Source organism: Eretmochelys imbricata, chromosome 2 (assembly GCF_965152235.1).
Source record: "Eretmochelys imbricata isolate rEreImb1 chromosome 2, rEreImb1.hap1, whole genome shotgun sequence".
In the NCBI taxonomy this organism is placed as follows: Eukaryota; Metazoa; Chordata; order Testudines; family Cheloniidae; genus Eretmochelys; species Eretmochelys imbricata.
This window is the reverse complement of record NC_135573.1, coordinates 134,264,646-134,291,741: the sequence shown is the minus strand read 5'-3', so window position 1 is coordinate 134,291,741 and position 27,096 is coordinate 134,264,646. Positions and strand designations below refer to the sequence as shown.

The 27,096-nt window shown below is 45.3% G+C and overlaps 1 protein-coding gene across 1 annotated transcript in view; it reads right to left on the bottom strand.

Annotated features, from left to right (window-relative positions):
* MYO10 (myosin X) overlaps positions 1–27,096 on the bottom strand; it is a 231,681-nt gene that overhangs the window by 142,872 nt on the left and 61,713 nt on the right. The window contains exon 3 of the mRNA XM_077808706.1: positions 4,003–4,161. Within this exon, the coding sequence (XP_077664832.1) occupies positions 4,003–4,161 (159 nt within the window). The remainder of the gene's footprint in view (positions 1–4,002; positions 4,162–27,096) is intronic.

Here is a 27,096-nt window from a genome sequence, read left to right as displayed (position 1 = left end):
GCTTTTTTTAAGTTACATACATTAATCTTGACTGTATGAATATACAGAAGGCACATTCTTCCACAGGAAAAATAAAGTTAGCAGAGAGACCACAACAGATCTACAAGCTACAAGCATTTGCACAATGGCCTGTGATAGGGGGTGGTCCAGAGACAGCTCACCCCAGGAAGAGGACAGTGCTTAGAGAGGCACAATTCCTTGCTGATTTCTCTGCAATGCGTTACACTCCTGCTGGCCAGCCACCTCTGTGGGCTAGTGGCAGGGAGTCAGGTTAATGGCTCCATACCCTTCCTGACTCAGTGGGGAAGAGGGACATGGAGGGAGGCTATGGTTGCCTCTGGCCCTTGTACAAAGAACTTAAATTGTAAGGGGAAGGTTCCTTGTGTGTTCTGTGCAAGGAACAATCCAGTCCAAAGTGAGAATGACAATGAAGTTTATCCCTTTAGCTGTATGAAAACATTTGGCAAACGTTAAGCGAACCTAATCTAACCTTTCCCCCTCTATCGAATTTTGGCTTTATCCCAGTAACGTATCATTGCAAGGTCCCTACATGGTTCAATAGCTCTGATTTGGGCATCCAGTATCCATCTTATGATTGGCCACTCCTGGCAACAAAAAATTTCAGGCTGCATCTTTTGCTATCTGAAGTGCCACTACTCCTGGCATCACCCTCAGCAGTGCTCTGGCTGGGGTGGAATAGCACTGCTCCCTATGTCAGACCCTGGCCGCACATGTAGGCCAAGTGGGTTGCCTGAATACAAATTTCACTGCATTGTATTTGAATGAGCCGGAGTTTTGTGAGGTGACGACACAGTGGACCCAAACAGTAAAATCAACAATACCACAGGGACAATGATCAGCATCAGCAACTGACAGTGCCATGTCACCAGCAACAGAACACAAATCTGTCTGTCTAGGAATTTATACTGCACTCATCACCAAAATATTAGAGAGATCCATGGGTTGTCACAACAAGACAGGGAATAAACTAGAACACAGCTCTGTAAATAAAGCCATTTCTTGATTCTCCACAAGAGCTTTTTTTCCCCTTAAAAAAAAAAAAAGAAAGAAAGGCAGAATCTAAATGTCAGCCTGTCTACTCACCGGGAAATTTATAGGTAGTTATTTATTTTTACTCTTAAAATAAATAAATAAATCCCAAGGGAGCCTGAAATGTGTTTCCTTAATTTCTTCTACTTCCTTTGCACGCACAGAGTTGTTCATGTATGCTGAACTATCAGAATTGATTTTTTATTTATTTATTTTTTAGACAAAATGGCTCATTTGTTTGAGAAAAAACGTATGTAAAAATTAGGGCTGTCAATTAATCGCAGTTCACTCACGCGAGTAACTCAAAAAAATTAATCATGATTTTAAAAAGTAATCGTGATTAATCACAGTTTTAATCGCACCATTAAACAATAGAATACCAATTGAAATTTATTAAATATTTTGGATGTTTTTCTACATTTTCATATATATTGTATTCTGTGTTGTAACTGAAATCAAAGTTTATAATATTTTTTATTCTAAATATTTGCACTGTAAAATTATAAACAAAAAAATAGAATTTTTCAATTCACCTCATACAAGTACTGTAGTGCAATCTCTTTGTCATGAAAATGAAACTTACAAATATAGAAGTTTTTTTGTTACATAACTGCACTCAAAAACAAAACAATGTAAAACTTCAGAGCCTACAAGTCTGCTCAGTCCTACTTCTTGTTCAGCCAATCGCTAAGACAAACAAGTTTGTTTACATTTACAGGAGATAATGCTGCCCTCTTCTTATTTACTGTGTCACCAGAAAATGAGAACTTTTGAGCAGGCATTGCAAGGTATTTACATGCCAGATATGCTAAACATTCATATGCCCCTTCATGCTTTGGCCACCATTCCAGAGGACATGCTTCCATGCTGATGACGCTCGTTACAAAAAAATGTGTTACTTAAATTTGTCATTGAACTACCTGGGGGAGAATGGTATGTCCCCGTTCTGTTTTTACCCACATTCTGCCATCTATTTCATGTTATAGCAGTCTCGGGTGATGACTCAGCACATGTTGTTCATTTTAAGAACACTTTCACTGCAGATTTCACAAAACACAAAGAAGGTATCAATGTGAGATTTTTAAAGGTATCTACAGCACTTGACCCGAGGTTTAAGAATCTGAAGTGCCTTCCAAAAATCTGAGAGGGATGAGATGTGGAGCATGCTTTCAGAAGTCTTAAAAGAGCAACACTCTGACGTGGAAACTACAGAACCTGAACCACCAATGCTTTACATTGTTATTGAGCAGAACCTGTCATCAGCATGGACGCGTGTCCCCTGGAATGGTGACTGAAGAATAAAGGGACACATGAATCTTTAGCACATCTGGCATGTAAATATCTTGCAATGCCGGCCACAACAATGCCATCAGAACGCCTGTTCTTACTTTCAGGTGACATTGTGAATAAGAAGCAGTCAGTATTATCTCCTACAAATTGTAAACAAACTTGTTTGTATGAGCGATTGGTTGAACAAAAAGTAGGACTGAGTGGACTTGCAGGCTCTAAAATTTTACATCTTTTTTTTTTTACATAATTCAACATTTTTAAGTTCAACTTTCATGATAAAGAGATTGCACTACAGTACTTGTATTAGTGAATGAAAAATACTATTTCTTTTGTTTTTTACAGTGCAAATACTTGTAATCAAAAATAAATAAAAAGTGAGCATTGTACACTTTGTATTCTGTGTTGTAATTGAAAGCAATATATTTGAAAATGTAGAAAATATCCAAAAATATTTAAATAAATGGTGTTCTATTATTGTTTAACAGTGCAATTAATCGCAATTAATTTTTTTAATTGCTTGATAGCCCTAATAAAAATTATGAGGACTTTATAAAACATATTAAAAAAAGACAAGCTCAAATTTAAGATTATCAGCACTGACTTTTCCTTTGGCAGCAACATGTAAAGGAACAAAAGCAGATTTGTGCCCTTTTGTGTTTCTTTATGGTGAATAATGAAATTTCCTAAAGATGATGAGGGTTGCTTGGATTTTAAATATGTGTTTACTTAAATTCAGCCTATTTGTTTATAAGAGATGGACTTTGGCAGAAAATAACATTATGCTGGCTATTCCAAGAAGTTGGAAAGAAAATTTAGGCTAAATTACATTTTTCTGCATGTCAAGTTATTTTATTACACTTTATTACAAAATGAAAAATAAGTATAAAAAAAGCCAACAGGAGTCACCGTTGTTCTCTGTATGCTGCTCACAATAATGTTAGATTGGGATCAACATTGGTGCTAAAAAGTAAAATTTAAACTCTATTAGCCATAGAAGTGGGCAATATAAAGTCAAGAAAAATAAAACTCCACGTATACTAATGGCCTGATTTTCAGAGGTCCGGAGCACCCGGCTGCTTCCACTGATGTAAGCTCCTAAACCTGCCCAAGTTCTAAGGCATGGTCTCTCCACCTGTGGGATCATGATAACCACCCTGTCCTACCTATATTGAAGAATGGGAGAAGGGTCTCAGCTAGATTCTGGCCAAATGGGATCCCCAGAGGGGGACTCAGTATGGAAAAGGTTGAGAAGCACTGTTCCATTGTGTCCTCTCAGACAACCTTCTCACAACTTCATCTGTTGGAGTATATTAAAAACAAACAAACAAAAAAACCCAGCATCTTTGCTCTCCTGTCCCAAGAAATTTTAATGAATTAAAAAAAAGCAAGACCTTAAAAATCAGTAGCATGTCTGATTTTTATCGACATCAAAGATTCCATTGCATTTTTCTCATCAGCAGGGGTTTCTCTGGAGCCCCTGACCAAACTTTCCCTCCATTTTTTCTGGTGGAAAGTCAGCCTGCAACACATAGATGGATTCATTTCCTTCACATGTATATAGTTTGAAGAACTTAGGGGATGGGAGGTGCTAGATCACTGTAAAATATTGCCGTTACATGCAGGAAAACATTCTTCATAGTCTTTGCTTCAGAAGACACTTACATAGATTTTATTTTGTTGATATCGCTGGAATAAGTTGTGCATGATGGAGCCCTCATGGAGGTCTACAAGTGCTGCCATGTCTTCCACACTCTCCACGCTCGTTTGATGCATAGCGGTTACTTTTTGGTGCGTGATTGTACTCTGTTTGTAAGTGAATACCTGAAGGAGGAAAAACAGACGGTGCATTAAAGTCTCATGCCTATACAAGAAAATATTGTTCAAGCTGATAAACTGGACAGAGGTGAAATTCAGAGGGTCAGAACAAAGCATCTGCACCACATCAGTCCCATTTATACCTATTTTGAGGACTTATGGGAGACATAAGCCTTGTAGACCTACACAGGAAAAGACTACTCCTCTGGTTACTAATAACTTCATAATGAGTAATCAGAGGACTGTAGTTCAGTTTGGGGTGAATAGAGTCCCATTACTGCACACTGCACTATTTAGGACTTCATTTACCAGGACAAATTTCTCCCTTAAGTAATTCGCTGATTTCAGTGAAATTACACTGGGAAAGAAACATGTTTTGCAGTAACAAGTGTCAGAAATAAAAAATGATTGATTCAATCATGGCGAGCAAAGTAAATATTTATGGGCTTGGTCCAACGCTCATTTAAATCTTTCCATTGTACTCTACAATCAGGATCAATGACATCTTAGGTCATTAATCCAACATTAATGTGCAGGTTAAGTACTATGTGGAACAGCCTTTCAAGAGCAGGTGTCAGACTGTGATCAAAATGCATTGGACGGAACACAATTAGAGTATTTACTCATTAAATGAAGTTCATGCATTTTCCATATAGCTGTTCTAAAGATCTGCTTGGAAGATATTTACATACAGGATCCAAGTAAATTACCTTGTATGGATTTATTTAAAAAACTATATGTCTGAAGATCTAAGCATTTAAGGCTAAAGATGATTGTGCATCTAAAAATCTATGCAAGGACTATTTAGAGATGTGATTTTATAATCTTCACCAACTCACTAATGAAATATTTTTAAAGCAAATATTAAACGAAGGTCCTGTAGACACATGTTCTGAGTAAATATTACAGTAATGCACAACTGTTTTTGTCAGTAAATTCAGAAACTGACAGTATATACCTGGGGTTTGGCAAATGCCTGTAAAATGGCTCCATTACCCCTTGAATGGCTCTTTAAGAGGTTTCAGAGTAGCAGCCCTGTTAGTCTGTGTTCCCAAAAAGGAGTACTTGTGGCACCTTAGAGACTAACCAATTTATTTGAGCATAAGCTTTCGTGAGCTACAGCTCACTTCATCGGATGCATTCAGTGGAAAATACAGTGATGAAATATTTCCCCATGTTTATTTCCCCCCACCCCCTTACTGTTCCTCAGACGTTCTTGTTGATAATCCACCTTGATTATCACTACAAAACGTTTTGTCTTCCCCCCCCCAAGCCCTCCTGCTGGTAATAGCTCATCTTAAGTGATCACTCTCCTTACAATGTGTATGATAACACCCATTTTTTCATGTTCTCTGTGTGTATAAATCTCCTCACTGTATTTTCCACTGAATGCATCTGATGAAGTGAGCTGTACCTCACGAAAGCTTATGCTCAGATAAATTGGTTAGGCTCTTTAACAGTTTCCATGTTGTGCTAATAGGTCTGGCAGGCTGGAACACTTTTTCACTTTTAACTACTAGATCCCCTCCTGAAGAAGAGTCAACAGGCTGCAGCAGCGAGATGTGAGGGCCTGCAGGAAGGGTCAGAACAGGGATAGGAAAGCCGGGAGGGTGGACACCAAGGGCTTGGCTACACTTGCGAGTTACAGCACAATAAAGGAGCCCCGGGCGCACTAGCTCACTCCCCGTCCACGCTGGCAAGGCGCGTAGAGCCCTCTGACTCCGCGGCTACAGCGCTGCTGGTACGCCACCTCAGCGAGTGGAATAACGTTTGCTGCGCCCCCGCTGGAGCGCCGCGGCACCAGTGTGGACGAGGTGTTGCATTACTGCGCTCTGATCAGCCTCCCGAAACGTCTCATAATCCCCTTAAGTCAAGTGGCCGCTCTTGTCATTGTTTTGGAATCACTGTAGGAATGCGGATATGCCCTTTGAAACCTCCGTTTCTGACAGCCAGCTGCTTATCTGCTTGGAGACAAAGCAACCATTAGTGTGGAATGCTGTGTGTGAGAGAGAGAGGCTGGGGGAGGGGGGTCTGCTGCTGCCTGAACTTACAAGACAGCATGCTGATATGCTCTCAGCCCCCCAAAAACCCACTCCCTCTCTCCCCACATACACACAACACACTCCCTGTCACACTCCACCCCACCCCACCCCATTTGAAAAGCACGTTGCAGTCACTTGCATTCTGGGATAGCTTCCCATAATGCACCACGCCTGCGCCCAATGCCGCTGCAAGTGCCGCAAATGTGGCCACACCACTGCGCTTGAAGCTGTCAGTGTGGACAGACTGCAGCGCTTTCCCTACTGCGCTCTACAAAGGCTGGTTTAACTCAAAGCGCTCTACATCTGCAAGTGTAGCCATGCCCTTAGGCCCAATGGTGCCCCAAATTTTCAGGTGCCCTATGCAGCTGCGTATGTTGTGTATGCCTAAGGATGGCCCTGATCATTACCAAGGATATCAAATATCTTTGGAATTCAGTTTCCTGTTTCTTTTTAAATTCACATTCCTGGCAGCTAACTTCTATAGGCACTGAATATATCATAAAAATAATTTCTGTAGGAGTTGCTTTTTTATTTATATAGCCAACTCTACTTGGCAATCTTATTCACCGGTAACGTAATCACCCTTAAAAACTGAGAAATCCAAACACTGGGGTAATGCAGAAATTTTAATAATGTGTTACATGAAAAAAATCTTCCAAAGCCTTCTGAAATAATATTTATAAAGCTTTCTTCTGACTTAAGAATTGTGACAACTGGCAGTCTAACTAGTTGTGAACATTTCAGAGTTGCCTATGTGGGCTACGAATTGCATGTTACTGGAGATTGGAACAATACGGTGCAAGATGCCAGGTCTTCTCAGGAAAAGAAAAGCTTCTAAAACCCAAATATTTTCAGAGCAAAACACTGAACATATTTCTTTTAATGAGGAGCTGAACAGGTGCAGTAATGGTCAGAATTATAGGAAGCCACTCTGTAAAAATAGAGGCCTGCCACTACTAGACATAGCAAAACAGTGAAAACCATATCATCGTTGCAACAGAAAGAGGGAGGAAGGAGACCAAGCACTGATCTACACTAGGAGTTGAGGTCGAATTTAGCAGTGTTAAATCGATTTAACCCTGCACCTGTCCACATGATGAAGCCCTTTTTTTCCAACTTAAAGGACTCTTAAAATCGATTTCCTTACTCCCCCCGACAAGGGGATTAGCGCTGAAATTGGCCTTGCTGGGTCGAATTTGGGGTACCGTGGACACAATTAGACGGTATTGGCCTCCGGGAGCTATCCCAGAGTGCTCTATTGTAACCGCTCTGGACAGCACTCTCAACTCAGATGCACTGACCAGGTAGACAGGAAAAGGCCAGCGAACTTTTGAATTTCAATTTCCTGTTTGGCCAGCGTGGAAAGCTGCAGATGACCATGCAGAGCTCATCAACTGAGGTGACCATGATGGAGTCCCAGAATTGCAAAAGAGCTCCAGCATGGACCGAATGGGAGGTACGGGATCTGATTGCTGTATGGGGAGAGGAATCTGTGCTATCAGAACAATGTTCCAGGTTTCGAAATGCCAAAACATTTGTCAAAATCTCCCAGGGCATGAAGGACAGAGGCCATAACAGGGACCCGAAGCAGTGCCACATGAAACTTAAGGAGCTGAAGCAAGTCTACCAGAAAACCAGAGAGGCGAACGGCCACTCCGGGTCAGAGCCCCAAACTTGCCACTTCTATGATGAGCTGCATGCCATTTTAGGGGGTTCAGCCACCACTACCCCAGCCGTGTTGTTTGACTCCTTCAATGGAGATGGAGGCAACACGGAAGCAGGTTTTGGGGACGAGGAAGATGATGATGATGAAGCTGTAGATAGCTCCCAGCAAGCAAGTGGAGAAACCGGTTTTCCCAACAGCTAGGAACTGTTTCTCACCCTGGACCTGGAGCCAGTATCCCCCGAACCCACCCAAGACTGCCTCCCGGACCCGCCAGGCGGAGAAGGGACCTCTGGTGAGTGTACCTTTTAAAATACTATACATGGTTTAAAAGCAAGTATGTTTAATGATTAATTTGCCCTGGCATTCGTGGCTCTCCTGGATGTACTCCCAAAGCCTTTTCAAAAGGTTTCTGGGGACGACAGCCTTATTCCATCCACCATGGTAGGACACTTTACCACTCCAGGCCAGGAGCAAGTACTTGGGAATCATTGTAGAAGAAAGCATTGCAGTGTACGTTTGCTGGCATTCTTTATCTCTCTGTGTTATCCTCAGGAGAATGATATCATTCATGATCACCTGGTTGAAATAGGGTGCTTTACTTAAGGGGACATTCAGAGGTGCCTCTTCCTGCTGGGCTGTTTGCCTGTGGCTGAACAGAAATGCTCCCTGCTGTTAGCCACGGGGCTAGCCACGCGCTGGGGGGAGGCAAAATGCGACCTTGGAACGAAAGCACATGTGCTATGTAGGTAATGTTAACAGCAAGGTTTACCGTGAAAGAATGTACCCATTGTTCTAAAAAAATGTGTCTTTTTAAATACCACTGTCCTTTTATTTTCTCCACCAGCTGCATGTGTTTCAAGGATCACAGGATCTTCTCCTTCCCAGAGGCTAGCAAAGATTAGAAGGCGAAAAAAATGCACTCGCGATGAAATGTTCTCTGAGCTCATACTGTCCTCCCATACTGACAGAGAACAGACGAATGCGTGGAGACAGACAATGTCAGAGTGCAGGAAAGCACAAAATGACCAGGAGGAGAGGTGGTGGGCTGAAGAGAGGGCTGAAGCTGAAAGGTGGCAGCAGCGTGCTGAGAGGAGGCAGGACTCAATGCTGAGGTTCCTGGAGGATCAAACTAATATGCTCCAGCATATGGTTGAGCTGCAGGAAAGGCAGCAGGAGCACAGACAGCCGCTACAGCCCCTGTGTAACCAACCACCCTCCTCCCCAAGTTCCATAGCCTCCTCCCCCAGACGCCCAAGAACGTGGTGGGGGGGCCTCCAGCCACCCAGCCACTCCACCCCAGAGGATTGCCCAAGCAATAGAAGGCTGGCATTCAATAAGTTTTAAACTTTTAAAGTGCTGTGTGGTCTTGTCTTTCTCTCCTCCACCACCCCTCCTGGGCTACCTTGGTAGTTATCCCCCTATTTGTGTGATGAATGAATAAAGAATGCATGAATGTGAAGCAACAATGACTTTATTGCCTCTGCAAGTGGTGATCGAAAGGAGGAGGGGAGGGTGGTTAGCTTACAAGGAAGTAGAGTGAACCAAGGGGCGGGGGCTTTCATCAAGGAGAAACAAACAGAACTTTCACTCCGTAGCCTGGCCAGTCATGAAACTGGTTTTCACAGCGGGCTCCATGCTTGCTGTGGTATGGCGTCTGCACAAGAAAAAAGGCGCGGAACCATTGTCTGCCGTTGCCCTGACGGAGGAAGGGGTGACTGACGACATGGCTTACAGGGTTGGCTTAGAGGGAATTAAAATCAACAAAGGGGGTGGCTTTGCAAGAAACTGAATGGCCGCCTCAAGGATAGAACTCAAAACCTCAAGGATAGAACTCAAAACTGGGTTTAGCAGGCCATTGATTTCACGGCGGGAGGGAGGAGAAAATGAACACAAAACAAATCTGGTCTATTTCTTGTTTTGAGCCACTTCATCTATCTTTATACATCTTGCTGACAGCAGACTGTGCAGTACGACCGCTAGCCATCGTCATCTCCTGGGTGCTCGGCAGAAGACGGTGCAGTATGACTGCTGGCCATTGTCTTCTGCTGGCTGCTGATTAAAAGACAGTGAATCGCCATGACACAAAACTTAAAAGGGAAATGACCTGGCTGAGTCATTCCCATGTTTGCCCAGGCACCCCGACCTCATCAAGGTCGGTTAAAAGAGCACCCAGGACTACATTGACGACGGCTACCAGTCATACTGCACTGTCTGCTGCCAAAAGGCAATCAACTGCTGCTGTGTAGCAATGCAGTACCGCGTCTGCCAACACCCAAGAGACATACAGTGACGGTGAGCTGAGCGGGCTCCATGCTTGCCGTGGTATGGCGTCCGCACAGGTAACTCAAGAAAAAAGGAGCGAAACAATTGTCTGCCCTTGCTTTCACGGAAGGAGGGAGGGAAGGGGGGCCTGACGATATGTACCCAGAACCACTCGCGACAATGTTTTAGCCCCATCAGGCACTGGGATTTCTACCCAGAATTCAAACGGGCGGCGGAGACTGCGGCAACTGTGGGATAGCCACCCACAGTGCAACGCTCCGTAAGTCGACGGTACTGTGGACACACTGTGGACACACTCCGCCAACTACATGCACTTAGAGCATTTGTGTGGGGACACACACAATCGATTGTATAAAAACGCTTTCTACAAAACCGACTTCTATAAATTCGACCTAATTTTGTAGTGTAGACATACCCCAAGATCAGTTACAGACTGAACAGAAGGCAGAAACAGGTTGCAACGCTGAAGAAATTCCGTATTCAGGATCATTATCAGAATAATAAGCCTTCTGGGAAGCCAGTTAAAAACCACATGGATGGAATGCAGGTTTGTGGCAGAAAGTATGAGAACCACCACTAGCTATTATTCATATTGGAACAAACAGTGTGGAAAAGAAGGAAGAATTCAGAAAACTTTACAAATCTAACAAAAGTGGCAGACTTTCAAAACCTCTCAGTACTGCAGGCACATTCACAAAGACCCAGGCTGATCCAGAAGATGCATGGTTAACGGAGGGCAAATGAAGATTCAACTTCTGGAGGCCCTGGAGAGTGTTCTGCAGGGAGAACTGTTGGATATAGAAGACAAGAAAAGCACTTGATCAGGGAAGGCTGAAGTTGTTTGGCATGGCTAAATAGGAGGGTAAGGAAATTAAACTAGGCAGTGGTGGGTGGGAAAGAATTAGTTATCTGAACCATGAAATGGGCAGGGGGAAAGCTGGGTCAGAGAAAAGTAAATGAAGTCACAACAAATTTTTGGCCTGCAAACATTTTGAGAGTCCCTAAGACCACTAATGAGCTGCCAAAATCTTAACAACCGGTTCCCTCCTCACCCCACGAGGGCGTTGTGGCCTGCCCCCGCAACTCCTGCGCCATCCAACCCCCCACGTTCTCCCCCCCCATGGACCCCTGCCCCATCCACCCCCCTCCCCTGTCCCCTCACTGTCCCCGGAACTGGGCAGGAGGGTCTCGTGGGCCACCGTAGTGGGTGCCCACCCCGCCCCACCCCTAAGAACCACAGGGACCTACCAGGGGGCGAGGTGGGGAGTCCTGGTGGTGCTTACCTGGGGCGGCTCCCAGGAAGCATCCGGCAGGTCCCTCTGGCTCCTAAGGGCGGGGTAGCGAAGCTGGGGGGGAGCAGGGGAAGCGGTGGCTCCCCCCACTGATCACATCAAAAGTGGTGCCTTAGGCGCCGACTCCGTGGGTGCTCCAGGGCTGGAGCACCCTCGGGGAAAATTTGGTGGGTGCAAAGCACCCACCGGCAGCTCCCTGCCCCACGCCTGGCCCCAGCTCATCTCCGCTCTGCCTCCTCTTCTAAATGCGCTGCCCCGCTCTGCTTCTCCCTCCCGCCCCCCCGACTTCCCACGAATCAGCTGTTTGCGCGGGAAGCTGGGAGGGCCAAGAAGCAAGCGGCAGCTTCCCGCTCAGGCCCAGAGAGGGGGAGGCAGAGGTGAGCTGGGGCAGGGAGCAGTTCCCCTGCATCCCCCCGCTCCCGTGTTACCTGCTGCGGCACGGGCGGCCCGCCCCCACCCCAGCTCATCTCTGCTCAGCCTCCCTGCGCCTGAGCATGAAGCCGCCTATTGCTTTTCAGCCCTCCCAGGCTTCTCGCGCAAACAGCTGATTCGCGGGAAACTGGGGAGGGGGAGTGGAGAAGCAGAGCAGGGTGGAGCGTAACTCAGGGGCGGGGGCAGAGGCGGAGCGGAGGTGAGGTGACCTGGAGCTGGGGGTGGCGAGAAGCACTGCCGGTGGGTGCTCTGCACCCACCAAATTTTCCCCATGGGTGCTCCAGCTCCGGAGCACCCACGGAGTCAGCGCGTAAGGTGCCACTTTAGGCCAGTTGTTAAATTTAGAAGTCCTTTTAGAACTGGTTGTCCCGCAACAGGTTCCAGCGAACCGGTGCGAACTGCCGCCAGCTCACCACTGCCTAAGACTAAATCACACAAAAGAACAGAATCTGGAAACAGAGCCAGGCGCAATTTCCTTGCCATTGCTGGGGCCTTGGGCACTAGTGCGCCTTGGTCCCTCCTATTCTCTGCCTGTGGCACATAATAGTCTAGTCTCCTGTGGGCTGTAAAACTCTGGTCTAATTTTGGTTGTTGGGTTTAGTGTGCAGACACTGACTGGGTGGTGTTGGTGACCTGTGATATGCAGGAGGTCGGACTAGATGATCTGGTGGTTCCCTCTGACCTTAAACTGTATCACAATATCAAACAGATATCAAACAGGTCAAATTTATTAATAAGCTAATAAATAAATACAAGACGTATGGTGGGATAGCAAAAGGAACAGGACAGAAGGAAGAACATCATGGGCAGGGAACAGACAAAAAGAAGAGGGGAGGAAGGGGTAGGAAATGACTGAGGAGTGACAGCATTATATGAGAGAAATGAGCAACTTGAGCAGAGGCTATCAAAGAGGAAGGAGATGAAATTAAAACAAAATGGGTTCTGTTGAGAAGGATTAAGAAGCCAAAAAACAAAAAAAAAGTACGTCTGCAGTCAGCTTCCTGTAGGTATGGGTCATGTAAAGGGAGCAAGCACTAGCCAAAGAAATAGACAAAATCACTTTTAAAAGGAGGAATTTATTTTTAGGGGATTTCAATTTCCTTCATATTTGCTCGGAATCTCGGCAGGTCACAGAGGTGAGCAGGAAGTTCCTGAATAGTTAAGCACAAACACTATTAGCATAATAATAAATAAAGGATTGAAACCACTGTGAAAAAAACAAAACAACCTGAAACCTTGCAAGGACTAATTAGAAGGTCACAGTGTGAGATACTGTAGCACAGGAAACCCCTCGGGGTGGGGTGACCACAACACCATGACAGGTTACAGAACCGATGCAAACACATTAAGAGAAGATGAGCAAGAAGATTTCTGTACTTTAAAAGATCAGACTTTGGCAGAATACAGAACCTGGCACCCTCTGTGAACTGGCAGCGGTATCGGAGGGTCACACAAAACACACAGGAAGGTTGGAACAAAATTTAAGACAGCACTAAATGAGGACTCAACAAAAATGCTTTCCTCTCAAGATATAAATATATCAGGAAGATAATTTGTACATGCTGAATGCATAGGGAGACTGTGAATTAAATCCCAAGGAAGAGAGCTTATGTAAAATAAAAGTAAGAGGTCTGAAAATTATCATGCAGGGGGGAGAGGCAGCAAAACTGGAATACAACCAGAAGGTTCAATCTTGCAAGAAAATCAGTTAGAGGTTAAAATAGAAGGGAACAGAGTGTGGAATAACCGGAAAGGAAACAAATGCTCTGAAAATACACAAGAAGAAAACAGGTCCCACTAAAAGAGTAAAGGGCACCCCACTGGGTGAGGATAGAGACACCTCAGAAATGCTTGATGACTAGCCTGCAGAGGTAAACACACCATAGATAAAGCAAAGATAGAGGTGACTATTGCTCAGACAATAGTGAGGAGAAGGGTATTTCTAAACTATGGTCAGGAGGGAACAAAGTATGAAAGAAAAACAAGCATGAACACTTCAGGGTTCAAAAGGAATTTAGAAGGGAACTGCCAAATCCCCAGATACCATTAGATTGATAAAAACAGAGCACACACACCTGAAGACCTGAGGAAAACTGGTTTAGTGCCAAACTTGGAGAGGGGGAAAAAATATGACTGGAAGCAGGTAAATACAGGCCCCTATGTCAGACTTCTCTCTCAGCTACAAATAATGAATGTTGTTAAGATACATGGATGAGCAAGGATCATTAGATAAATGTTAAAATTAGCAAGAGGAAAGGAGTACTTGTGGCACCTTAGAGACTAACAAATTTATTTGAGCATAAACTTTCATGAGCTACAGCTCAGTTCATCGGATGCATTCAGTGCATAGGCATACTGTGGGGAGATTTATGTACACAGAGAACATGAAACAATGGCTGTTACCATACACACTGTAAGGAGAGTGATCACTTAAGGTGAGCTGTTACCAGCAGGGGGAGGGGGATGGGATGATGTGGGGGACCTTTTGTAGTGATAACCAAGGTGGGCCATTTCCAGCAGTTGACAAGGACATCTGAGGAACAGTGGCGGGAGGGGAGGGAGGGGGAATAAACATGGGGAAATAGTTTTACTTTGCGTAATGACCCATCCACTCCCAGTCTTTATTCAAGCCTAAATTAATTGTATCCAGTTTCCAAATTCCAATTCAGCAGTCTCTCCTTGGAGTCTGTTTTTGAAGTTTTTTTGTTGAAGAATTGCCACTTTTAGGTCTGTAATTGAGTGACCAGAGACACTGAAGAACACTTCAATCACAACAAAAGGTTATCACTACAAAAGGTCCCTCCGTCCCTCCCGCGCCCCCCCCCCCCCAGCTCTCCTGCTGGTAATAGCTCACCTTACCTGATCACTCTCCTTACAGTATGTATGGTAACACCCACTGTTTCATGTTTTCTGTGTATATAAATCTCCCTACTGTATTTTCCACTGAATGCATCCGATGAAATGAGCTGTAGCTCACGAAAGCTTATGCTCAAATAAATTTGTTAGTCTCTAAGGTGCCACAAGTACTCCTTTTCTTTTTACGGATACAGACTAACACAGCTGCTACTCTGAAACCTATCATTAGCAAGAGGGTGACATAGGCAGAGAGGGGGACAGGGAATGAAGACAGGTGAGATTAAAACAGTGGATAATCTGCCCTGATTTCATCAAAGCTTTCAAGAGAAGTGGGCATGAGATGGCCCCATGCCTCAGCTTTCTGACTCACTTCTATTTAGAACTCAAAGGACACAATAGATAGGATTTTCAAACATGCTCATTGTTGGCCTAACTTTACTCCTGCTGAGTCAATGGTAAAGTTCCACTGATTTCACTTCAAAGCAGACCAACATTCAGTTCTTTAAAAAACACTACTCACGGATAGTACCATCTGAAGCCTTCCATTTGCCAGGCCTCCCAAGAAATAACATACACCGTTCTGGGTATGGAGTGCAAAAACTATACCCAACTTTTGGAAGTAGTACAGACAACAGGAAATGATTGAGGGAGTGGAAGCAAGGTCAAACAAGAAATGATTTTGTGACCTTAACTTGGTCAGCCAAGGAAAAGACAGCTAGAAAAGGGAATCCAGTAATAGTATGCAAGTACTTCAAGGGGATGTACAAAGATATGGGCATGAATGTGTTCACTCTACCACACAATGCCCACAGTTTCCTAGGAATGACTTTCCAAATAAGCCATTACTGTGATGCAGGAATGTTATGTACTCAAGGGGTGGGGGGATGCTGTCAAGACACTATTAAGATGTGGTCCACCCCATGAAAAAAAGTTTGAGAACCCCTTTCGTTCAAGATCGAACATAAGGGCTGGGTCTGTGACATTATTAGAAGCCAGGTTTCAGAGTAACAGCCGTGTTAGTCTGTATTCGCAAAAAGAAAAGGAGTACTTGTGGCACCTTAGAGACTAACCAATTTATTTGAGCATGAGCTTTCGTGAGCTACAGCTCACTTCATCGGATGCATACCGTGGAAACTGCTGCAGACTTTATATACACACAGAGATCATGAAACAATACCTCCTCCCACCCCACTGTCCTGCTGGTAATAGCTTATCTAAAGAGTTGTCACTTTGGATGGGCTATTACCAGCAGGAGAGTGAGTTTGTGTGTGGGGGTTGGAGGGTGAGAAAACCTGTATTTGTGCTGGAAATGGCCCAACTTGATGATCACTTTAGATAAGCTATTACCAGCAGGACAGTGGGGTGGGAGGAGGTATTGTTTCATGATCTCTGTGTGTATATAAAGTCTGCTGCAGTTTCCACAGTATGCATCCGATGAAGTGAGCTGTAGCTCACGAAAGCTCATGCTCAAATAAATTGGTTAGTCTCTAAGGTGCCACAAGTACTCCTTTTCTTATTAGAAGCCAGGCTTTTATGAATTACATATATCCCTGGCATTTGGAATGTGCTGTTCCACTATCTTAAGTCATCATGCCTTTTTTTAAACCTACTCATAAATTCATTGATGAATTATGGAAAGTAAAAAAAGCCATGCATTTGAAGTGTAACATTATAACTAAAATCATTCAACAGACACTTTTTAAAGGAATATTAAAAATCTCCACCAGTTTGCCCCTCCCTATTTCTATATGTGCAGTATACCACTTTATTTTTCACAGTGATTAATCTCTACAGAAAATAGTGAGGAATCTTTTTTCATTAATCATTTACTTTTAAAAAAAAAAAATCACTAAGTCTGTCAATTTCTCTTTAGTAAAAAATTGGCCCTTAAAACCAAGAACTAATGGAAAAACATAATAGCGGAATTAACTTGTAACTCAATGTACAGACACTAAGGCCCCAATCCTATGGTCCTTCCAGGGCCCAAATTTGGGATGTGCAGGGACATAGAATCAAGCTTCAAATGAGGAACTTTGAGGTGTACCCTCTCTCTCCATCTATATCACCACATGATGTGGTATCAAACAACTAGATCACTTTTTGAAGAACTCCATCCTACCACCACCGTTTTCACGGAAAAATCTAAGGGCACTCTGTTTTCTGCTGACATCACTGTTATTTGCATGCCATGCAAGTAGCATTCCCACCTCCACACGCTCACTCATTCTGTCGTTCTCTTTTTATTTATACTTGCTTTGAGTCAAAGTGACTACAATTATGCCTCCCAGCATGGAGTGTGGGACAGGAAAAACTCACTGACTAGCAGGACCTCATATGGTTCAGATGCAGCACTCCAGCACTCCCACTGGGCGTGGGCAGTTACAATTTAAATGTCAACACTGTTTATGACTATTTCACCACTGATCATATTAGCAGAAATATCCAGCACTGTGTGCAATTAGTGTGGTGACCAAGGGCACTGGAACCTTTGTACAAGTGGAGGAGGGGGACACAAGGCCAAAGTGCCCCCTCCCTCTTTGCAGCTGGCTGCTCTGGCAGTGAGCCAGCTGCTGTCTCTTCTGGAGCTACAGCAGACCCTGGTGGGCAAAAGATGTAATTTCAGGACCTCCCTAGCAGAATCGATTCTGCAGGCGGGAAAAATAATCTCCGGGAAACATGAATTCCGCATTTAGGTTACTTTTGTTAAAAAGCCCCCACTCCAGTTCTGGTGTTGGTGACAGTGTTGAACTGAAAATTGGTTAAAAGAGGTATTAATGTGTTGGTGTAGTTTACTATCATGATGGCAGTGGGCTAATGCCTGGAGACTGGTGTTATGTCAGGCAAAAATTTTGGCTTAATTTAGGAAGCCATTGTTTTTTGGCATCTGTGTTGTGGTGTGGAAATACACGGAAGTGTTTTTACGCGGGATAAAGTACAGGAGCTGAACATTTTTCTGTACTGCCATTCTGATCTACTTAAACTGCAACTTTCTTTGTATCTGAAATGTACATCTATGGGAGACCCTACTGAAATTCTTATGTGCAAGAAATCAGTACCAAATTCTTTTTAGGAACTTTTATTTGAATTATGTGAATTTATACAATTAGAGGGTTATTGTAAAGTACTGTAGTTTATATCTAAAATTCAAAGAGGTATGGGACAGAGAAAGTGAGTTTTACAGAAGTTATTGTTACAGAAATATTTGATAATAAACAGTTCCCTGAAGGGTATTCAACCCAAAACCTACAGCAACTTGTTAATGCATGGAAGCCAGAAAATGAATTTAACTATAAACCAAAGTGAAACTGACATGTCTCCCTTTCATTGCTCAAACTGAGGGCATGTCTGTATGGGAAGTTATACAACTATAAGGTAAGGCATAAATTTAAACTTCTATAGTTATACCTGTATACGTCCCTAGGTAGAAACTCTTATCCTGATGAGAGTGCCATTTTTTTATTTAGCGTATGTTGTTTTGGCAGCAGTTTTAGCTAAAGCGGAAAAAGGCACTCATAGAGGAATAAGAGTGTTTACACAGGCAGTTATACTCGTATAACTATAGTAGTTTAACGTCGCATGTGGATGAGCCCTGAGTGGGGTGCACGAAGTGAACGAGAAGCATAACTGACAATTAGATTATAAAATTGTTAATTAAATTTATCTCTATTTAAAGAAAACAGAGGTAATGTCTGTATTATTTTATAAAGTTATGGATTTTCCCTGGACAACATCCTTTAAATTTCAGCCTTAATATTGCAAATTTGAGAGAGAAAATAATATCATTACATTTTTTGTACGGAAATTCCAGTAAATTGCTTACAGCCAGAACATCCGCTTTAAAATAACTTTACGCATTCTCTGCTGTTGGTCTGTATGGAGGGTAATCATTCATGTTTCCCCTCAGTTTAGAAGTTAAAAGACCTACTGTAATAAATCTTACAAAATCTTTCTAGACGTGAGTCCAAGTGGGAAACAGAGGCCTTGAGCTCACATTACAAGCTGTGGAATGCAACATCCCAAGGAGAAAAATCTAAGTTGTCAGAAGTCCTTCAAGGACCCAAAGATTAAAAAAAAATTGTTTTGTAGCTCTTATCTTTTCTAGTTATATCAAATAGAATGTAAATACTTAAAATGTGGGATGAAGAGGAGTGCTTAGTAATCAGAACAATTTAACACAAAAGGGAACCGGCAAACTGCAAGTGCAGAATTTAAAATTTCTGTCGCATTTGTTTCAATAAGATTACACACCACTGTAACATTGTGGTTTGATTCCTTATCCTCCCCTCCTTATTTTCCCCCTCACACTTGAAACCTGACCTTCAACTTCCATTCTATTAACATTTATTTTACCATATGGGACAATATGATCCTCAGACAACACAGTCTAATAGGGCCCAAGACTTGTTTTTCTTTAACAAATGCTGCTGTAATCCATAATTTCATTTCTTTTGAGGTTAACTGCAAAATGGAGTTCTTCTTCGAGTGATTGCTCGTATCGATTCCATTTAGGTATGCGAGTGCCGCGTGCACAGTCATCGGAAAGCTTTTCTCCTAGCAGCACCCGTCGGGTGGGCTGTGGAGCCCCTTGGAGTGGTGCCTCCATAGGCCCTATATATAACCCTGCCAACCCCAGCGCCTTCTCAATTCCCTCTTCCTGCCAATGACAGTTGTTGGAACTGTGGCGTCTTGCTCAGCAAGCTCTCCACGTTTCCCTAGCTCTATTTACTTTAGTTTTTGTTTTCCTTCGTTATTTTAGTTAGTGTAGTGTTAATAAGAAAAGGAGGACTTGTGGCACCTTAGAGACAAACAAATTTATTTGAGCATAAGCTTTCGTGAGCTACAGCTCACTTCATCGGATGAATTCAGTTACTGTAGCTCATGAAAGCTTATGCTCAAATAAATTTATTAGTCTCTAAGGTGCCACAAGTCCTCCTTTTCTTTTTGCGAATACAGACTAACACGGCTGCTACTCTGAAACCTGTAGTGTTAATAGTTCGTTGTCAGGATTGGGGGTTCCCCTTCAACCCAACCATGCTGTCCCTGGGAACTCAGGGCATGCCTAAGTCCCAGGGGTCAAACTCTGCAAGTCCTGCAACAAGCCTATGCCAACGGGCGATGACGCTTACTTAAAGTGTCTGGGGGAAACACACCAGGCGGATAAGTGCAGGATTTGCAAGGGGTTTCACTCAAGAACCAAGAAGGAGCGGGACTTTAGACTGAAGCAGTTGCTCATGGAGGCGGCATTTGACCACAACCAGCATCGGCGCGGCAGGACCCAGCACCGAGTGCATCAGTGCGTAATGCCCCGGGAGTGGTGGAGACGGCACTGTGGAAGGACTCTAGATAAGACCACGGCACTTCCGTGGTCCAGTGCGGAAACAGTCGGAGATAACTTGGCACAGTCCCATTCCCTGCGTCAGAAGCAGCACTGGAAACAAGGGAGGAGTGGTTCCCCGACTTCGGGACCCAATCCCTTGGAACCGGCCAATGGAGTGCGTCCCAGGGAGGAGCCCCCAGTGCCGAAAACTCCGGCACCAGCACCGTCGACTTTGGTCCCGCAAGGGGGCCATAGAGTCCGGTGCAATTGGACTCACCGTGTCAGGTGGTGGTGAAGGTACAACTGACTTCCACCCCAGACACATCTGAGGCTGTGAGAGACCTCATAGACATGACACCACTGTGGTCCCCGGCTCTTCGCGCCAAGCCCCCGCTGTCACAGCGTGCGGTACTGTCCCACAGAAAGCCTGCAATGCTCCGCCCCTTGGTGCCATCAGGGACAAGATACCGCTTGGCGTCCCGGCGCCGCTCGGAGTCTTGGCACCAATCAGGCTTGCAGCACCAATCAGACTCGCAACAACCTGGACTTAGTAATGACGGTACCAGAGCACATAATCAAGTCCCTCCAATGGTGGCTTGACCCTAGGATGGTGTGCAAAGGAGTCTCCTTCAACAGCCCCCAGCCCTCCTTGTCCCTGGTAACAGATGCATCAGCTCTGGGTTGGGATGTGCATTTGGGAGATCTACAAACGCAGAGCCTTTGGTCTCAGGATGAGCTCTCCCTTCATATCAACATCAAAGAGCTCAGTGCGGTATGCCTAGCATGCCAAACTTTTTGGGCCTGGCTGCAAGGCCAGTGTGTGGCAGTGAGGACGGATGGATGGACAACACCTCTGCCATGTTTTACATCAACAAGCAGGGTGGAACCTGTTCCTCCCCCTTGTGCTGAGAAGCCCTCAGGCTCTGGGAGTTCTGCATAGCCCACTCCATTCACCTGGAAGCGTCCTATCTCCCAGGGGCTCAGAACAACCTGGCAGACCACCTCAGCAGATTGTTCCACAATCATGATTGGTCCATCTGTCCGGATGTCATACACTCCATCTTCCAAAGGCGGGGGTTTCCCCAGGTCAAACCATTTGCCACCCGCAGCAACACGAAGTGCCCGATGTTCTCCTCCTTCCAGAATCACAGTCCAGGCTCGGTCATGAACGCGTTTCTGCTACCCTGTGGAGTCCACCTGTGGTATGCCTTTCCCCCATTCCCTCTGGTGCATAAGGCTCTTCTCAAGGTCCGCAGGGACAGAGCAGAGGTAATCCTGGTGGCCCCAGCGTGGCCTTGACAACACTGGTACACCATGCTCTTGGAACGGTCAGTGGACACCCCAATTGCGTTGCCACTCCACCCCGACCTGATCACTCAGGACCACGGTCGCCTGCTCCACCCAGACATCAAGTCTCTCCATCTCACAGCATGGAAGCTTCATAGTTAAACCCCAGGGAACTTCTGTGCTCGGAACCTGTAAGGGAGGTCCTACTTGACAGGAGGAAACCATCCACCAGGGCCACGTAGCTAGCTAAGTGGAAAAGGCTCACTTGCTGGTATGCCCAGCATCACACACCTCCAATACCACTCATCCTAGAGCACCTCCTACACCTAAAACAAAAAGGCCTGGCAGCGTCGTCCATCAAGATACACCCCACTGCTATTTCGGCCTTCCACCCAGGAGTATCTGGATGCTCCGTATTTGCTAACCCCATGGTGGGATGTTTTCTCAAGGGCTTGGAATGCCTCCATCCCCAAATTAGACAGCCAGTTCCTGTGCAGGACCTTAACTTGGTCCTCTCCAAAGTAATGGGGTCCCTGTTTGAACTGCTAGTGATTTGCTCCCTCCTCTATCTAGCGTACAAGGTAGCTTTTCTGGTCGCCATTACCTCAGCAAGAAGGGTGTCTGAGTTGGAGGCCCTCACCTCTGACCCACCTTACATGGTCTTCCAAAAGGATAAGGTGCCTCACCTGGCCTAAGGTTGCATCACTTTTTCACACGAGTCAAAACATATACCTGCTCATCTTCTTTCCTAGGCCTCATGCCAGTAACCTCAAGCAGAGGCCCCACTCTCTGGATGTTCGGCGGGTGCTAGCCTTCTACATCAAATGCACTAAGCCATTCAGAAAGTCGAACTAGCTATTCGTAGCAGTGGCTAACTGGATGAAAGGACTCCTGGTACGTCACAAAGAATATCTTCCTGGATCACATCCTGCATCTGCACGTGCTACGAGTTAGCCAAAAATCCCAGCTCCAGCACTTACAGCACGCTCCACAAGGGCACAGGCCTCATCGGCAGCATTCCTGGCCCAAATCCCAATCTGAGAAATCTGCAAGGCAGCAACTTGGTCCTTGGTGCATATGTTTACCTCTCATTACGCCATCATCCAGCATGCCAGAGATGATGCAGCTTTCGGCAGAGTGGTGCTCCAATCAGCAATTCCATAACTCCGACCCTACCACCCAGGTAAGGCTTGGAAGTCACCTAATTGGAATCGATATGAGCAATCACTAGAAGAAAAAAGAACGGTTACTCACCTTCTTGTAACCGTTCTTTGAGATGTGTTGCTCATATCCATTTCAAACCCACCCGCCTCCCCCTCTGCCAGACTAGCCAGCAAGAACGAACTGAGGAGGCGCTGGGTCAGCAGGGTCATAGAGAGAGAGCTATGGAGGTACCGTTCCAGGGGACGCCACAGCCAACCTGACAGGTGCTGCTGGGGAAAAACTTTCTGATGACTGTGCTTGCGGCGCGCACATACCTAACTGGAATGGACGTGAGCAGCACATCTCGAAGAGCAACAGTTACAAGAAAGTGAGTAAACGTTCTTTTTCTACCTCCATTTTTTCCAGTCACTTTTTCCGCTGAAGGCAACCAACAAGCACTGTTTGGTGAACAAGAAAAGGATATTTCTTCCTCCTAAATGGGCCCCTGCACCATTGTGATGGACATTGGTCTTTGCCCCAACAAGTGTGGTAATGTGCATGTATCACCTGGAACTCATCTATTTTTTCCAGCAATTCTTGTCACATTGCTGCCTTGCTCCCTGTTTTGTCCTTGCCTTTGATGATCGCTCCCTCCACCTGCTTCAGGATTTCAAAGCCCTTCATCCTTATCTGCCCTGGGTAGCCTCCTCCCATCCCAGCTACCAGCTCCTTCTGCCCTGGGTAGCCTCCTCCCATCCCAGCTACCAGCTCCTCCTTACCACCTCTAACAGTTTCCTCATACAAGCCCAGATGCCAGCTTCTCTCGGCACTGGGTCAGGCAACTTTCACAGGAAATACCCATCAACCCCTCCCCTGCCATCAGCTCCTCTTGATCCCCTTCAGTAGCTCCACTTATCGTTTCAGTCTTCCCTCTCTAGGGCAGGGAAAGCAACGGATGACAAGGAGTGGATTCCACTTTCCAGACTTGGGTTTTCTGGTTCATTAACACCTACCAGTCACTTCAGACGCTCGCAGAAAAGTTATCTAATCTTCCCCTGCTCCAGCCATAACACTGCTATTAAAATCTTTTGCCCCTCTTCTGTTACGAATGTGTCATCGCCAGGCAGATCCTCTTCTGACTACCTTGGCCTCCAAGGCTCTGCTCAGTTCTGCCCCGCCTACATCCTTACTCTAATTTCTTCCTATGCCTACCATTGTCTATGCTCCTCCCAAGTCTCCCTCCTGGGCGCCCCTTTTGGATTCTTCTCAGACTCATCATTGTGCCTTCTTCCTAGCCACTTCCCTGTGCTCTAAATGACCACCCTCTCTCTAGTCACACTCCTTCAAACACACTGCCTCCCGCAGAGCCTTCCAAAGACAATCCACCAACACAAACACAATGTGTTCAGAGGGGGAAAAAAAACTACAATGTTTTGAGTTCAGGCCATTCTCTGGTTATCTTATACATAGGCGCAGCCCCGGAGCACCTACGGGGAAAAACTGGTGCAGCCAAGCTCCCCGCCCCAGCTCACCTCACCTCCTCCCCTGAGCACACCGCGTCCCAGCTTCTCCTCCCAGCGCTTGCCACCACAAAACAACTGTTTCATGGCATAACAAGCTGTGGGAGGAAGGGGGGAGGAGCAGGAATGCGGTGCGCTCAGGAGAGGAGGTGGCGAAGAGGCGGGGCCAGGGTGGGGATTTCTGGAAGGAGTCCAATGGGGCAGGGAAGGGGCAGAGTTGGGGCGGGGTCTTTGGGGAAGGGGTTGAAATGGGGCAGGGCAAGGGTGAAGCCAGAGCGGGGCGAGCACACACCAGCACCAGGAGAAGTTGGCGCCTATGATCTGGTATATTACGTGGGCAAATCCACCACTGGTGTACCACCAATGAATGAATTTTTTCAGTTAAATAATTTAGCCCTTTGGATTGATAGTCTAATTCAGGCTGAAAGATCCTTGGGTGGGAACGTCTTCTCCTCAACTGTGTTGATTATATAAAGCCTAGACTGAGACATTGCTATTAGCCCTAGTAAAGGAGGTACAGAGCTGCATTGATCCAAAAATGAAACCCTGAGAACCAATTGGGACTCAGAGTCACAATTTTTCCCCTGGTTTCCCCCCTTATTTCTGGGGAGAGGAAATACTTTGGTACAGCCCTTTACAGCAGAATCCCTTCTCTTGCATCCACCCAGCTCCACTGACTGGTATACCGGGGATGGATAAAGCCAGTGACTCTGCCCATACCCTGACCCCACCCCACCCACTGACTCTCCCCCTAATGCTCAGAGTGGTGATCTGGGCTGAGGGGCAGGAGCTGGAGCACTCAGACCTATTGTCTGGAGCACCAAAGGACAAGCGACAATCTTGCCCTCAATGAATAAAATTTATTTGGAAAGGTGTTTCAGCCTTTGCCCAACCGCACAACAAAAATGGCTTAATTGATAAACAAACCCCACGTTTTGTAGAGCATTTATCCTTTAAGCAGATTACATTGTTTTAGTACCCCCTCTCCTCCCAACATAACAATAATGTAGCTCCCAACATTCACCTCAGAGAAGGGCTAAAGGACCTCACAAACTAGGTGAGGCCAAAAGACAAAGGACCTGTCTACGCTTGAAGCACTACAGTGGCACAGCTGCAGGCTTCAGCATACTCATTACAGTGATGAGAGGTGTTCTCCCATCATTTTAGGTAATCCACCTCCTCAAGAGGCAGTAGCTAGGTCAATGGAAGAATTCTTCTGTCAACCTAGTGCTGTCTACACTGTGGATTAGGTCGGCTTAACTATATCGTCTTCGAAATCTCCTGATTTTTGATCCATGGGCAAACTCTTGTAGCTGCCATTCAGGCTCGTCTGATCAGAACTTTTTGTAACTTGAGGCAGGAGACAGCACAAATGAAGAGTCATCCTGCCTGCTTGTATAGACAACAAAGGCACTCAGCAAACCTCTCTCATCATCATCTGCTATCGGGGCCCCCATTGTGCTAGGCACTGCACACGCACGTAGGAAGACATAGCAAGATTTGGGGGCAGGGACTATGCATAACCAGATGAGACTGACAGAGTGGGAGGAAGAGCAGAGGCACAGAGAGGTGAAGTGACTTGCCTCATGTCACGGAGCAGAGTCAGGACCAAACCCCGGGGCTGAGTGCTTGGTGGATAAATCATGGAAAGGGGCCTCAGAATAAACTGCAGTAAATTGGGGCTGTTGGAGGTGGAATCAGAAAGCAAGGCCAAACAAACATCAGGAGAATAACAATCTGGGCCACGCCCATAATTGGTTCATTTCCTTGTTTGCTGGAGTGACTAAATGCACAGCCCGTCACTCTTGTGCCATCTAAGTCACAAAAGTAGCAGAAATACTCCATCTACCTCTATCTACCTTCACTTTACTGCATCACACTGATTAGCCCAGTAGAGAGAAAGAAACCAGTGTTACACACAGAAGGAAGATGAACACAACCATCACTCTTTGCACCTCATATTCCATGAGATGGGAAATACATTTATAGATAACACATGGCACTGAATGAGCTCACTTGTCTGTCAATATAATGTAGAGCTCAAATCAAACGCCTTGCTTTGAATTCACATTTGCTCAATGGATCATGAAATATAAACAATGATTATTTTCAATTGAACAAACCAGGCAGAATTTGAGTAAAGCACCCTGTTATGAAAATTGAAACAAGCCCCTTCAATTAGCAGCCTGTCAGTTACACCAGTTCTGCTGAGGCAACAAATTATTCTCAGAATGGTTAATTTTTTTAATTACAGGCAATTGAATGGACTGTCTCTGGATCTGGGAAATGGATGCTCTTTGTGAAATGTTACACTAACAAAATCTGGAGGCAAATTCAGTGCAATTAACTTTTCCGTGTTTAACATCTGTGTGGCCATCATGGTCAAGCAAATCTTGCCCCAAAAGCAAATCCAAGCAGAAAGTGGGTTGTGCTTTGGTGGGTTCTGCCAGGGTCTGAGACAAATGAATCCTCCTTTATACAAACTGTGGGGCAGTTGTGGATGCAGCTGCATCACAGTACCCCCGGAGCCATGGTAGTCACTGAGACTCTAGTAGCCCTGTTACATAAGCTGAGGAAAATGGACACTTCTGATGTTCCACTGACCTTGTCCCTAAATTTCCCTCAGCCCAGCACCATCTTGAACTCATCCTGAGTGGGTGTAAAAGAACCCACTGCAATTTGCAGTGAGTAAATGGTGCACATCTCCTGCAAGGGCTCCTGGCATTATGGCCCCTCTGCGCAGCAGAACTGCCTCAGGATTGGGCCCTCCACACCCACAAATGGTAAGGGGAAATGGGACAGGATTTGCAGATTACTCCATATACAACCCACTTTCACACCTTCGCCAAATTATTCCTCGCAGCCCCATTTCCATACTTCCTGGGGGAATAGGAAATAATTTGAACCTATGTAAGCTGCTATTTTACTCTCATCCTATGTACACTTATTTACCTTGCAGCATTCTAGGGGAGCAAAGACTAAACACGATGCAGTCATGGCTGCTGCCGGAGACAAAAGGTTCTCTGTATGCAGGTGTGCGATTAAGTGAGTAAGCCACACTGCAGTGGCACCAGTATGCTGTTATTTATGACATTAGTATCAA